A 14,701-nucleotide genomic window follows, 5' to 3' on the forward strand; every position below is an offset into this window, starting at 1 on the left:
GCGACCATTATGGGAACACCTGGATCATTCAAGTTGTGCAGCACAGCTGTTGCAATGACCACCTATGAAAGTGATCTCTGAAAGTTATTTCATCAAATTGATTTAATGGATTACTCCGCTCCACAAGGCTGGCCTCTGCAATTAATGTTGTTCATTTAGATATTCATAATACTCCATGCTTCCAAAACAGTACTAAACTGAAGTTAAACCTGCCCCCTTGCAGGATTAATTTAAACTTCAGTTTTGTCCTAGAGTAGCTCTAATTCAAACTCTTGCAACTGGTTTTGCTTAAACCAGAACAGGCTAATTCTATGACCATTTTAAGATACTGTACATCTTTGCAAGTGACTTAAAATTAGGCCAGCTCAAATAGCATTATTAGTCTGGGACTAGACTTTTCTGTGAAACCTGGCATTGACATACATCTACATCGACACTTGTATCTATAAATAAAAAAGACAAGTAGACATCTTAAATGTTTTCAAGTTTTATTTTTGTCATAAGAGGAGTTAGTCACTCTGCCTTTCCTCCTTCCACTGGTGAATAAGCCTTTGAATCACACCAACATGGAGATGGATACAACAATTAACGACAGTATTGAGCCATAACAACACATCTAATGGGGTGGTGGGAGGTGTCGAGGACAGGGGCACACAGATACAAATACTGTCAGCAGCCAATCATCTCATCATTAAGTGGAAAGACAAGATTAAATCAGAACACTTAACACATCATTTCTGCTTTCTACTTGCACAGAAGAAGAGCTAAGGGGCTGTGATGCTATGACAGGGTTATGGGTTGAGCCTGTGTGTAAAAGAGAAAGGAGGGGATACAAGCATGGTTGGGGTGGTCCCTTTCTGCTTTCAGCACGGCCAATCGTCTACTCCTTGCTGTGCATGTACAACAGCAGGTCAGCAACACGGTGGCTGTAGCCAAACTCATTATCATACCTGCAGCAGGGAACACGGAAATGAGAGAATTAGTTCATAAAATATATTGTTTTCTAATTTGAATCAAGTGGAGGACAAATGCACACAAAACAACTAACCAGGAAATTAGCTTGACAAAGTTGTCATTGAGGGAAATGCCAGCACCAGCATCAAAGACGGAGGAGTGGGTGTCACCAATGAAGTCAGAGGATACCACCTGCTCAAAACAGTACAGGGAGTCAGTGGCAAGTCAAACATTTCAGACATCGACATTATTTGTTTCACCTGATCCTCAGTGTAACCAAGCACTCCCTTCATGGGCCCAAGAGCGGCCTTCTTGACAGCTTCCTTAATCTGCGCGTAAGAAGCAGGCGTGGACAGGCGACATGTCAAGTCCACCACAGACACATCAGCCACAGGCACCCTGAACGCCATCCCTGTCAGCTTACTGGAGACAAATGAACACCAGTACAATTCATTACATATTTATTCCGGTTAACAAAATGCAAGGAGTGATTCATGTAATGTGTTTAACTCATTCAAACCCAAAAACGTATAAATACGTTTTTTAAAATACCTTTTCCTGCACTCCCCAAAACATAGTTATACGTTTTTTATGCTATAGCATACAGAAAGCTTTGATACAGCTTCTGACATGAAAAGGTCGCTTAAAGCAATGGTAGTTATCACCAAAAATGACCAGAAGGTGGCAGCAGAGTATAAGAGCTCAGCCAGGGCCATGTTGCAAAAAGCTCTCTTTGCCAGTGTTTTCAACAGGTTTGTCAACAATGACTAATCTTTCTTTGGGTAGGTTCCATGTTTTTATGGCAATAGAACAGAATATTCTGTGGACCTTCATTCCCAAAAATCCAGTAAAACAGCCAGGAGCGAAGGGGTTTGCTTAATATGCATGTCTTTTACCCATTAAGCTCGGGAATGACTTTGCCCACGGCCTTGGCAGCACCAGTGGAGGCTGGAATGATGTTTTGGTGAGCCCCACGGCCATCACGCCAGGCCTTGGCACTGGGTCCATCCACTGTCTTCTGAGTGGCTGTGTAAGCATGGACTGTAGTCTACAACAAGGAAAAAAAAGACTTCACTTTCAATCTCTTTAAAAATTGACGAGAACACTATCAATACAAGCAGACCAATCTACTGTAGCTTACCATAAGTGCCTCCTCAATGCCAAAGTTATCATGAATGACTTTGGCCAGAGGGGCCAGGCAGTTGGTAGTGCAGGAGGCATTGCTGTGAACAGAAAGAAAAACATGATCTTTGATGAAGAGTCATGAGTCACGTCTGCACCAAAAAAATCTTCAAGAACCCAACGTATTACCTGACAATCATCATGGAGGAGGAATCATACTTCTCCTCATTGACGCCCATGACAAACATGGGAGCATCAGGTGAGGGTGCTGACACGACCACACGTTGAGCCCCACCCTGGATGTGAGCCTGTGGCCAGGATAGAAAGGGCACACATCAGAAACTGAAGATATTATGTGAATGCGTGCACTGGATGCTCACGTATACATACAGATGCCTTATCCAGACTGAGGAAGACTCCGGTGGACTCCACAACGTACTTGGCACCAACCTCGCCCCAAGGGATCTCAGCTGGCTTCATACTAGTCAGATAAAGAGGAAAAGAGCTTTTGTAATGATTTCTCCGCGGCATTTTCCCATTATTTTGTGTCTCTTTGGTGAAAACGGCAGTTTGTGCTTCTATGCACATCAAAATACACACACACAAATACCGGTATAGACGTCCGTGCCTCTGGCGTGTAACCCACCGGCAATACTCGAGCCGGTGTAAACAAACATGACGCTCGCAGCAAAGAACCACACTTTTGGAGCGAGGAGGAAACCAATGACAGACTTTATTTAGCCTGGTGAGTGACAAATATAAATGTCTTTTGTTGATCGTAGCAAGTTAAAAGCGGAAATGACGCTATTTATGTAATTACGTTGTCCGTGCATCGTGGTTTTAACGGGATATTCCAATCGAGCACAGAAAAAACTAGAGTAACTCGGTCCGCCACGCATGTAAACTTGTTACCTCGATTGTTTAACAAACCGGAATTCTGACTTAAACCCGAATATTGACTGCATGTAAACGTAGTCATTGTCACCAAAAGGTACAATTCTGGTGGATCCATAAGCCTTTTAGATCCTTGTTATTGAGAGTGAGAACGAAAGTTGCCATGAATTCCCAACCCCACCTCTCCCTTCCGGTCTTCTTCTTCTGCGTCTTCTCCTCCTTCTTCATTTTGATTTGACATTTTAAGAAGGAAGAAGAACGATAGTCATGGCAACTTCTGTTTTCACTTTCAATAACTGGGATCTAAAAGGCTTATGACTTAGTTAGTAGCTGCCAGGTTGTCGTCCTCGTCACTGCATGCTGAAGAGTGCTCTCTGTTCATCTGAACTCAACTGCATGCACTGGCTCGTTATTTTTTTGGCACTGTGAATAACCCAACGGCACATTTGAACAACCTTCTCAGATTCCGAATGGTCTGAGTGTAGTGTGCTCAGAGACTATCTCCGAACACACCCGCTGAGGGAATCGGAGATTTGGGGGGCGACTATCTTTTATGTTAATGGAGACGGTTTTGTGAGACAGTCCCATAAACCCAACCGATTTTTTTTTTTTGACTGGTCCGACTTAGAAGAAAGAAAAATAATAAACCGCACCAACCTGCGATACATAAAGTTATGGTCACATATAAAAATCTGTTACGGTCACGGATGAAAATCCACGAAAGGGCGAGGCCACGAATGGCGCGAAAAGTGTACCGCGATATAGCGAGGGATCACTGTACATCGTTATGTGGGTATAAAATTACCTGTATTGGGATCTAAATATTTATCCATAATACTAGTACTAATAGTAATGAATTTCACTTCGAAGTTTGTGCCTACCACTGGAAGACAGAGATCGACTGGCCATCCACAACGAGCTTGCCATCCTTTGCGTACACCTCACCCTTGTGACGGCCATGAGTGGTGTCATACTTGAACATGTAGACCTAAGAGGTATGCACAATGATAGTGTTCAATATGCATGTTTGTGATCAGTGGACTCCTATTTTAACAGAAGGACAATTACGATAATGCAAGTACAGTTTCATCAAGTATTCTAAGCTTTAGCTCGGTTCAGTATCTTACATGTTACATCCAAATGGGCCAAACACATGTCTTAAATCTTACTCACCATGTACTGCAAGTCAATGAAGGGGTCATTTATGGCCACAACCTTGATGCCTTCTTTTTGAAGGCAGGCCCTCATCACAAGGCGGCCAATACGACCAAAACTACAAAAAAAGACAAAGACATTCATAGTTCACTATCATTCCTAGGATCTAAGATGAATCTGCATTCCCAAATATCTTGTAATAGCTACGACATTCATAGACTGGCTATAATTCATGCAACCTCAGCACATTTTGATGACATTGTTAAGTTTGATTGTGAGAAGAGCTGCAGAAAGCATGAACCATTATGAAACATCTTTAAACCAAATGTGTGTTTGTAACATACCCATTGATTCCAACACAAAGATCCGGCATGGCTGCTGCTTTTTGGTGGTTACCTGGTAAGAAAAATAAAAGACTTGTTAAAAAAGCTTTATGTGACTGTGGTCTAGGGGTGAAACCAGTCTTCATGTAATGTGAGTATCTTTTTTTTTTTTTTGCCTCGAGTACCCGTTAATTTGGTGTGCATCTTAGGGAGCAAGCCAGCAGCAGCAATACTTGTTCATGCTATGCATGATGGTAACACGCGGTGTGAATGCCAACTTAAAAAAAAAACTTACCAAGCTTACCAAGGAATAGGGATGTAATAACGGCAATTCCAACACCGTTTGGTGGTTAGTTTATTAGTGCAGTTTAATTTTAATTAGGCATGTTTTGTTTTGGCCACCCATGGAAGTTGATGTTACCGCACCATTTCAAGTGCATGCATAATTAATCCTCAGCTACTTAGCATTCTATAGACGAGATATTTGAAATAAAATGACTGTCCAAGACAATTTTTTTGTCACTGCAATACACAATATAATGACCCCCCCCCCCCCAATATGACCTTTTTTTATACAGTATCATGTGCTTTTCGAATATCAACAAACCTTCCCACATTATCCTGATAAGTATTGTATCATGAGGTTCATATTGTGATATCGTATTGTGACATTTGGATATCGTTACATCCCTACCAAAGGATACATTGCCATCAATGCGCCTTGGTTGCTTTTATTCTGAAGTTGTTCCTGGCAGGGCATGGCGGCGTGGCAGCTGTCTTGATTTGTCTTCCTGACTGTAGTTGGGGCCAGTTAATATTGCCGTAATAAAATAAACCGTTGCCACCAACATCAACACATCATCCTGAAATAATGTTCAATTGCTAATTAAGGACACTAAACAAACAAACTAAACTAATTACGCCGATATTGAGCTACTGTGCCTGTTGCTAGCATTAATGTTTTATTATCTAGCCGCCAAGCGAGTGCCGCATTGCAAGAGTCATCAGACAACTTTTCAAAGGCAGTTGATACTCTGCACACTTTTGCAGGTCCTACTGATCTTTTTTGTTTTTTTGTTTTAACAAACCAGGCTTACTCAAATTTTGGCAAAATTGCCTCCGTAACATCACCTCGTCCCATACTCTGTTTCTAGAGAAGAAAATAGTTTGCTGCTATGCAGTTTAAATTTAAGTGGAAAAAAATGGTATTGATTATCCGAAAATGAAAAACTGTTGTTCGTTCATTAATGCGAGAAAAATGACGGTTCTTTAGCCAAGCAAAAAAATATTTATTTGATAGTTTTCAGTAGGCTAACCGAATAACAAAATATTCAATAGTTGCAGGCCTAATGTTGTCTACTGAATGCCAAAACACATATAAAATACATATAAACCATTATGTTATGCTATGTCATTATGTTATGTTATTGTGTTATGTATAAGACAGTGTGAGTAGGGTGAACACTGAACACTTCACCAAAGTGATATGTATTCCTCTCAGGAAGTTGAATGTGAGGGAGTGTTTCAGTGCAGTGTAGGAAACATACAAGTTTTGACAATGACTGTCTTGCAAGTGGTGGTATTGTATCTTGCATGGACATGTTTAGAAAACAATGGTGGTGTCGATGAAAAGGGAGGAAGAAATGCAAGGAAAGAGGTCTGAATGGGACACTGCAATCAGATCAGACCAGCCACGACGGCTGGCATCCATTCAGCTATGTGATCCTCCTTCCCCATGGTTCCATTTGTTTTGTTTTACGTCCCCTTTCATTTGTGTTGAGCCCGATAAACTATGGTAGAGGGACATAGACGCCACGTCCTGTGCTTAGTTATGCCTTTGTCTTCCCATTTTAATAGAAGTTATTTGTTAGCTTTCATTCAATACATAGTGAGTGTGTTAACAAGACTGCTGTGTTTTAGAAAACTTAGGATCATGAAATGTTTATAAATGCAAAATTATTTCTGAAACTTCCAACTCTTGATAAACCTGTTGCACTGACAACATGCATTAGCCTTGTGAGCAACTATTGTGTTGAATGTGTAGGTGTGTGTGTGTGTGCCAGGTAACTCAGGGCACCGCAGGTTGTCCTTGACACTGGTTGGATGTCATTGCTATAATCTCCTTAACTGTTGTGTGTGCCACTAATGTTAGACAAGCTGTTCATCTGTTAAACTCATTATGGGTACACGTCAAATAAAGAGATGTGGATAAACATTTTTAAATGCGTGAAGAATTAAGGTGTTAAAAAGTATTGCCTTTCTGTTTGGTCCGGTTGAACTGAAACCTCGTGTTCACCATTTTGTGTTATGTTGCCCACGAGAACAAACAAGGTCATTATAGGAGAGAGGACATAAGCCAGTAGTGTGGCTGTATTCTCCCGTCCTTGTCTTCTATCGTGACATCACCTTTTGTGTGTTTACAAAACTCAACAATCACCTCTCTTGCCTTGAAGTGTCCTTCCTTGCTGGTCCTGCCTAAGCATTCTCAATACCTATCTTTTTCAAACAAAAGGTCTGATAAATGATACGTTTTTGTGACCCGGCAGAGCAAAATGAGTCACAGTAAACCGTATTTCAGAAATGAAGAAGAAGGGCTTGATCTTAACTTTCCAACGATATATCAACAATTACGCTACCCTACTCATAACATTATTTTTACTCATATTACCACAGGCACAGATATGAATGGGTAGATCACGTGCATACAACTAGAGAGCGGCATTAAATGTAGTGGGCCCTCCCCCTTTCCTTAACACTGCATATTACAGGCTGAACCAGTAACGGAATCATAATGTTTAAGCATTTTCTACACTGTCAATTTGAAATGAATGCCCTGTTTGTTTTGTATTGTCTGTGTATGTAGAATAGGGGTGTGAATTGCCTACTACCTGCCAATTCAATCTGTATCATGATTCATAGGTCACGATTTGATTCAATATCGATTAATCCCGACACGAATTGATTGCGATTTCTCTCTCTCTCAAATTTAATTTAGGAAATACTAATCAGTAAATGTAAATGTATTTATCTGAAACTTCAGGCTTATTAGAACTGTGAGCCACTGTATTCAACAAACAGGTTGTTTCATGTTTGAACAGCATTGAAATATAATATTAAGTAGGGATGCACCGAAATGAAATGTTTTGGTTAAAACCGAAAATGAAAAATGGTTGGCCGAAAACCTAAACGCCGAATTCCCCCCCCCCCCCAATTTTTACTGTCATTGCATTTATCATAATTGATTAAAATTATAATATAAAATATTGATTTAGCACTGTTATTTTAACCAAGCACAATATAAATTGAAATGTGCCCACACGGCAGACATGTTGGCTAATGGTACATTAAATACCAAATGAGGGTTCAGCATTTTCTGGCGGTGCGATTGCACTTTTAAGTCAATGTAGTTCGCACAGGCGGGCACGGATGCGTGTGGTGGCACGAGGTGCGCCGCATTTAAAATTAACACATTCACATATTCAGCAACGGTTAAAAATAAATACATTTGTTCACACCAGCTAATCGTCTTCGGGATTGGACTGCAAAGTTGCACACAGCGTCCTGTACAGGTCTGTAGCTACCCGGAGATAGCGGGAAGTGTTTCCGTGTTTATAACTGTTGACAGCAATAGTGGTAGCATTGGCTAAAGTATTTAGCACGGCCACTGGGATGCCGGTGAAAAAGTGGCTTAATGTTGCATCAATATAACAATCCTCCATGTTTAAAATGTGAATCCTAAACTTAAGTAAGAGGTTTTGTTGAATATTTGCATAAAAAAATATGTTTATTGTCGATTCAGCCACATAGTGAATTGATATGAGAATTGCGCGCTGCATTATCGTGATATATCGCCAAATCGATTTTTTAAACACTCCTAATGTAGGATATAGAATCTTATCTCAAATTGTGTTTATTGGAGTACAGTATATTAAGAACTGTAATTTGCACCTTGAATTCAACGGAATGACAACCACTGATCGATCCTGTATTCTGCACACGAGCTCTCACAATTGCTCGCACACATTACATCAGTCAGTGCAGAGAGGGCTTCATTGTGCCTAGCAGACAAGTAAAGCCAAATGTTGTGAACAGCATCTTAAAACCTGATGGCACTCATTAAATGTAGATGGGGAGGCTGCAATTATTCACTAATGGTCTCCAGACATCCATCTTTTTTTTCTGATATTACTGGAAGCCTAATCAACTACTTTACTCCTGCAAGTCCAGAATATTCTATCTCAAGGACAAATTTTCTTTTCTGTACTTAGATCTACCTCCACCTGCTGACTCAGAGTCATTGGTTCTCATTTCTGTACTATTTTTAATTATTCCAATTCAGAACCCGACCTCCAACAACCTATTTGTTCCTTTTTACTGCTCTGTCAGCCCTGTCCACCTCGTTTGGCGCACACTGACCTCCTCCTGAGCAGTGACCCATTTAATGAGGAAAATGGGTGAGAGTTGGAGGGGCCTTGGCTGGGAAAAGGGGGTTATGCCAAACAACACTCTACCATTGTCTGTTGTATAAGACAACCAAGATAATCAGCAGGAGCTAAAATGCCAGAATGTCAGATTATACCAAAAAACACAACTGGTAAAACTAATGCCACTCCCCAGCTTTTTTTCCTGCACTCAGCCTCTCTGATCTATTCAAACTTTCATCTTGCTTTCTTTACTTCTGCCACACCCCTTATCCAACAGTACTTTTCCATTGCAGTAAACCGACTGGCTGTAGGCCATGAGGAACGTCTAATTAGGGCATGTTTTCACTTGTGACCCATCTCCCAGAGAACAAGGCAAAGACTTTGGTGACAATTTTACTCTTTTCTATACATGTGAGAACTCTCACTACTTTCTCATGCCCTGTTTCCATTTGTAGCAATCTCACCCTGTTGCCACATTCTTGTCCAACACTATCCCGCCGCCACGCTAACAAACACACACTGGCTGTACATTCAGCAGACTTTTCACTTCCTGCAGACGGCGACGCACAATTGACACGTCTGCTCTTTGTGACAGTGGCGTGCTTGAGCAGCAGCCACCAAAAAGGCTTAGTTCTTGTTAGGACTTTTGGCTTGCCATGCAAATGTTTTGTTTGGCAGTTTTTACGCCGGATGCCCTGACACAATCCATCCTTTTTTTCCCCCCAGGCTTGGGACCAGCAGTGGCTGGACATTGTTCCCTGGCAAATATGCAACACAACAAATTTTTAAAAACCAAGTACGTTGAATTAAAAAGCAAGACATTCATGTTACAAAAACGCGCGCGCGCGCACACACACGTATAAATGAAAGGTGCGCCTTTTAACCTGCAGAGGATTCAATAGCAGACATGTCATGTGATGACTGCAGAGGAGGTGCAGGTAGGCAAACACTGCCCCCTTGGACGCTACCAGAATGCAGCATTTGTAAACCAGCCATGATGAAATAACCAATTATGTTATGTTATATAATACAATATTGCAAGTATGTTAACAGAACCATTATGTGAGTTTATATTACATTTGGCATGCAATATTAGTTTTCACTTCTTATCACTGGTAGAAAATAAAGAACATATGGGATGTGCATATATTTCAACTAACAATTTGCACTAGAAATAGTCTTACTACCAGTTCTAATAAAATAGCACTTCCTGTGAAAAGTTGCACCTGATTACAGACATGTTTTACATCTCATGAAGTAGTTTTAATACAGAAACCATATCAATGCTTGTCATACGTGGAACAAATCTTCCAAATAATCACTAACATGTTATCAGTCACACTGCTAACTGATATTGGATCGACAAGACCAAGCATCTCCGCAGTGACTGCAAGCTTGTAATGATGACCTTCAGTCACGCCCTGTACTGTGGATTCTGTTTAGTTAGCTCATGTCAACTTTATTGGTATATGAGAATAAATTTGCTGTAGCTCTGCATTGTAATGGCAGTAGCAGGCCTGCATCGACCTTAGCAAGGTGGAGTGATGACCTTCAGCTATGAGACAAGGCCTTATATGGCTGCATCTGAACAGAGGATAAGATCACTATAGGATCATATTATAAAAACAACTCAAACGAGTATGGATATGTGTATTGTTGGGTGTGATATTGAGCTTTTCAAACAAAAATATGCTGCTGTGTCATCATTTGACATTAAAACGAATTACATAATATTATTAACTATCCATTTCCTACATCACTTAAATGTGCGTACACAAGCATCCAATGGCGCGGGACCATCAGGTTTCATGTAGAAAAAAAAAACACAGGCACGTACTTCTTTTCGCACATATTGAACCATCTGCACCTCACAGCAGTATCACTGCCAAATTATAGGGTTTGACGATAATTCTGCACATTTTAGCACGATGAAACGATCGCTATTGCATGGTACTTCGCTGTAATAAATGGTTGCGTCTGGTAGGTTATGTAACATGGACGTAAATTCACTTCCGCAAAGATGCAGCAAAAGGAGTTGCCAATGTCACGTAGCAAGGCTGCTCATGCATCAGACGAATGCACTCATGTACCGTATTACATTCATAAAAATCTCGTCGAAATTAGAAACCCCGTTTGGAATATTTAAAAACATTGTTTAAAACCAAATGCTGCAACAACGCACGGATTACACAACATGTAGCCTGGCGCCATAACCGCATCCCCTCCTATCCTTGGGCTATCCTCCATTCCAGAAGGAAATCGGAATTACATCAAGCAGAATGCAACATTTAACGTTCTTATTCTTAATATCATCCAGTCATCATTTCGCGCCAGTATAAATTGATAACGAGTATCAGAAAAGAACAAGGGCAGGTTCCGCGAGCCAAATAAGGATATTGGGAAACATGATGTCGTCGTTTTTTCAAAGGCCAAACTGCACTGCACCGACAGAAAAGCTAGCTTTTGAACCTAAAGGCTCATTCTTTGCTATGACGTTACAAACCACGTGTTTAATTCGTCCATAACGTTGTCAAATATACGTTGCGTGCTGGTTAACAGTGTGAAGGACGTTAAGAGCTAAAATATGTTTACAGCTTACCTCGAACACTGATGCTTCCTTGAATATGAGTGCGCAACCCACTGGACCGCCTTTCTCTTTTATACATGACACGTGACTCGCTGAGCCGGTCGGGTTTCCCTGGCGACGTGACGTCATGTCATCCTTTTCTGCCAGCGTTCATTCTGAACCAGGCACCGCACACGTCCCTCCTGCGGTCCGCCATAGCGAAGGACCGTCACCCTCACGTACTTTACACCAAACGTTGTTGGAATAGAAGAGAAAATGTAAAATGGCAGATCACAAGCATAAAGAGGACACCAGTTCTACAATAAATAATTAAACATTAGAATTGAAACATTAATGGCAATTAACCGACATAATGGACCTTTTTCACGCTTCAGTATTATTTGGCCAGAAATACGTAATTGTCGTGGATCGCGACTTCCGGTGTGGCTCATTCTCAAAGAGACTGTATCAACGGCACAGCCGCAGGCTAATAAAAGCCACTGTATATTCAATTTTCAATTTCAGTTTTATTCCAGACTCAGGGTCCATTCTTAAAAACAAACAAAACACGCAAAAAAAAAGAAGAAGAGACAAACATGTCAGTTGCACTAGTCCATCGCGGCCTTCTTAAAAGCACTCGCAGAGCATCAATATAGGCCACCTGAAGCCTGTACATACTAGCTTTTTTATAACTACGCCAAATGTGAGCTGTATACAAAAGTGTACAAAATGATTTAAGCAGGAACAACTTTACATCATCAGAACATGAACCAAACTTGCGCAGCAGCGTATTAGCCCGGGCATACAATATCCTACATTGCCTAGATATTATCATCATCTGCCATATCGACAGTGATGATGTGTCCAATATATTTCACCTTATATGTTACATTTAATTTCACATTCAACAAATAAAAATCAGGATAGTTCATGTGATTGTCCTCCTTAGTTCTACAAATCATAATCACACTCTTAGTCGTGTTGTACTTGATGTCAAACAAACAATCCCACCCTGCCTGACACTATTGCTAACCCTAAATGGGGCAGACACAGCATTCCCCCACTTAACCTGCATAGTTTGCTTACTGTACCAGTAAATCAACAAGCGCACAATAAATTTGGGAACACCCTTGTATATCAGCTTCATAAACAGCTTTCAGTGATACACCCTATCAAATGCTTTAGAAGCATCCAGGAAACACATAAAAATTGATGAGTTTTGCCGTTTGTATTTTTGAATCATCTCTTTTAATGCATAAACACACATGTCTGTGCCCATCATAGCCTTAAACCCAAACTGATTATCTGTAGATTTTATTACCTGTGATATCCTGTCCAAGAGGATTGTTTCCAGAACTTTTGACACAATGCTGGCCAGAGCTATAAGGCAGATGGAGAGCAGAGGTGCTAACCCAGCACTTGCGAACTTTAGATGTTCAGCTGTAACCCTATCCTGCCCACATGCTTTATTATCAGCCAGTTTAGTAACAGCTTTGTGGATTTCATTTGGCGTAATTACGTCTGCATGGTCAACATCACACAGATCATACGACTCATGCGGAAAACAGTTGAACAATCTTCTGTATTGCTGACGCCACAGCTCTAAGATGTTATCAACTCCAGAGGTGCCATCTGTTGCACATGGCAAGGAATTTTACTGGCATTCATATGTTTTAGCTCCTTCCAAAAGGCATAAGTGTTGTTACATGAAAGTTTCCTCGCTAATGAGTCAGCTCTCATAGCACGTTCATTATTAACTATAAAACGCACTGCGTACTTATATTGGGCATTTGCGACGCGTTTCTGTTCATATACCAGCCCATGCTTCTGTTTTCCTGCCAGAAATCACTCCTGAGAAGCCTCCCTTGGCTTTCCAAAATATTTGGCCACATGTGCATTCCATTCTGCTCGTCCTTTCTTTTTATGTTTTAATTTTTGAAAAGATTCACTTGCCTTAAGCAACACTTTGACAACATCTTCATACATAGCAAGTATAGCATCTCTGTGATTAGAATTTTTGTAATTTACATCCCTACATATCACAGCCTCCTTGGGCAATAACATTTGGTTTAAAAAATTAAGTAAGAGTAAGAGAATATTTCCTCTCTCGAAACGGAGCTCCAATCCACATGGAATGTACCACTTTCATTATTTTTTAATCTCAGTTGAGGGTAGACGCTGACAATTTATTTGCATTCCAAATGGAATGTGATCTGCCGTTGAAATTTCATAGAATATTTTCATGTCTACCAATGATTCAAATGCATCTGTTGTGGCTATGCAGTGGTCCAACCATGAGGTGCTATGCCAATCTTCACTGATGTATGAGAAACTATCCGCACTGAAAAGCACAAAAAATACATTTTGCTCTGATTGTTTACAATACAATATGCCCTTTGTTTTCGTCATGCAAAGGATTCGCATTACATTGTATTGCGGAAATCTCAGAAATGCTCGGATGTGCAGTTTTGTCAATTCAAAACAGCATGCAACTTTGCCACGTCTGCTTCAATTTGACATCAATACTTATCACGTAAGAGGACAAAAACATAAAATTAAATTAAATGAAGGGGGGAAAAATGATAGTCTATTCACAAGGGATGCTATTACCTGTGTTGACCACAAAGTCGTGTCAACCTTAACTAAAATTGATTGGTCAAAGCTTAACTCAACACAAATCAACTTTACACTTTAAAGAAATGGTCCCATTGCAAATACAGTTTAAATTACAATGGTCAGTAATTTAGCACTACTGAGGGTCCAGGGAAGATTAGATTGACATGGCAACACAGAGACTGAAATCTGATTGGATTAAAACACACACACACACACACACACACACACACACACACACACACACACACACACACACACACACACACACACACACACACACTGCACTGCACTGCACTGCACTTGCAGCATTGCAGTCAAGGGAAATGCAACAAAATGAAAATAATTGACTGGAAGATCAGGTCAGTGGTTAGGCCAGCAAAGAAGACCTTGATGGCCCTGACTGGAATAGCATGAATCATACAGATTAGTAAAAAAGGAGACCAAAACTGTTAATATTTGGCTATAGCATGGTTCACCAGCATGGTGCCCGTGGGATATTCTCTTCTAAATATAGCTCACCAGTGATGGGACATTGGGATTTTCTAGGAATCTTGTAGAAGTGATCACTTGAAAACATCAAACATCATTAATAATAACATATAATAATAATAATAGTCAATTTTTTTTTTTAATTAAAAAAATGTTGC

The 14,701-nt window shown here is 40.5% G+C and overlaps 1 protein-coding gene across 1 annotated transcript; it reads right to left on the reverse strand.

The window, feature by feature from the left end:
* Positions 1-471: 471 nt before the first annotated feature.
* On the reverse strand, positions 472-11,581 carry gapdhs (glyceraldehyde-3-phosphate dehydrogenase, spermatogenic). The gene is made up of 11 exons (XM_077574744.1): positions 11,472-11,581; positions 4,470-4,521; positions 4,144-4,243; positions 3,852-3,958; positions 2,467-2,557; positions 2,266-2,384; positions 2,096-2,177; positions 1,851-2,002; positions 1,215-1,377; positions 1,049-1,146; positions 472-950 (listed from the first exon to the last, which is right to left on the reverse strand). Exons 1-11 carry the CDS (start codon positions 11,536-11,538, stop codon positions 881-883), a joined length of 1,101 nt encoding a protein of 366 aa, XP_077430870.1. The 5' UTR covers positions 11,539-11,581; the 3' UTR covers positions 472-880.
* Positions 11,582-14,701: the final 3,120 nt, after the last annotated feature.

Source organism: Vanacampus margaritifer, chromosome 9 (genome assembly GCF_051991255.1).
Source record: "Vanacampus margaritifer isolate UIUO_Vmar chromosome 9, RoL_Vmar_1.0, whole genome shotgun sequence".
Classification (NCBI taxonomy): Eukaryota; Metazoa; Chordata; class Actinopteri; order Syngnathiformes; family Syngnathidae; genus Vanacampus; species Vanacampus margaritifer.

Coding starts and splice junctions, on each gene's coding strand:
- gapdhs (XM_077574744.1), bottom strand. CDS start 11,538: ATGTATAAAAGAGAAAGGCGGTCCAGTGGGTTGCGCACTCATATTCAA. Junction 2,558..3,851: donor TCGATCTCTGTCTTCCAGTG/GTAGGCACAAAC, acceptor TTATCTGACTAG/TATGAAGCCAGCTGAGATCC. Junction 2,003..2,095: donor GCATTGAGGAGGCACTTATG/GTAAGCTACAGT, acceptor TCCTTGTTGTAG/ACTACAGTCCATGCTTACAC.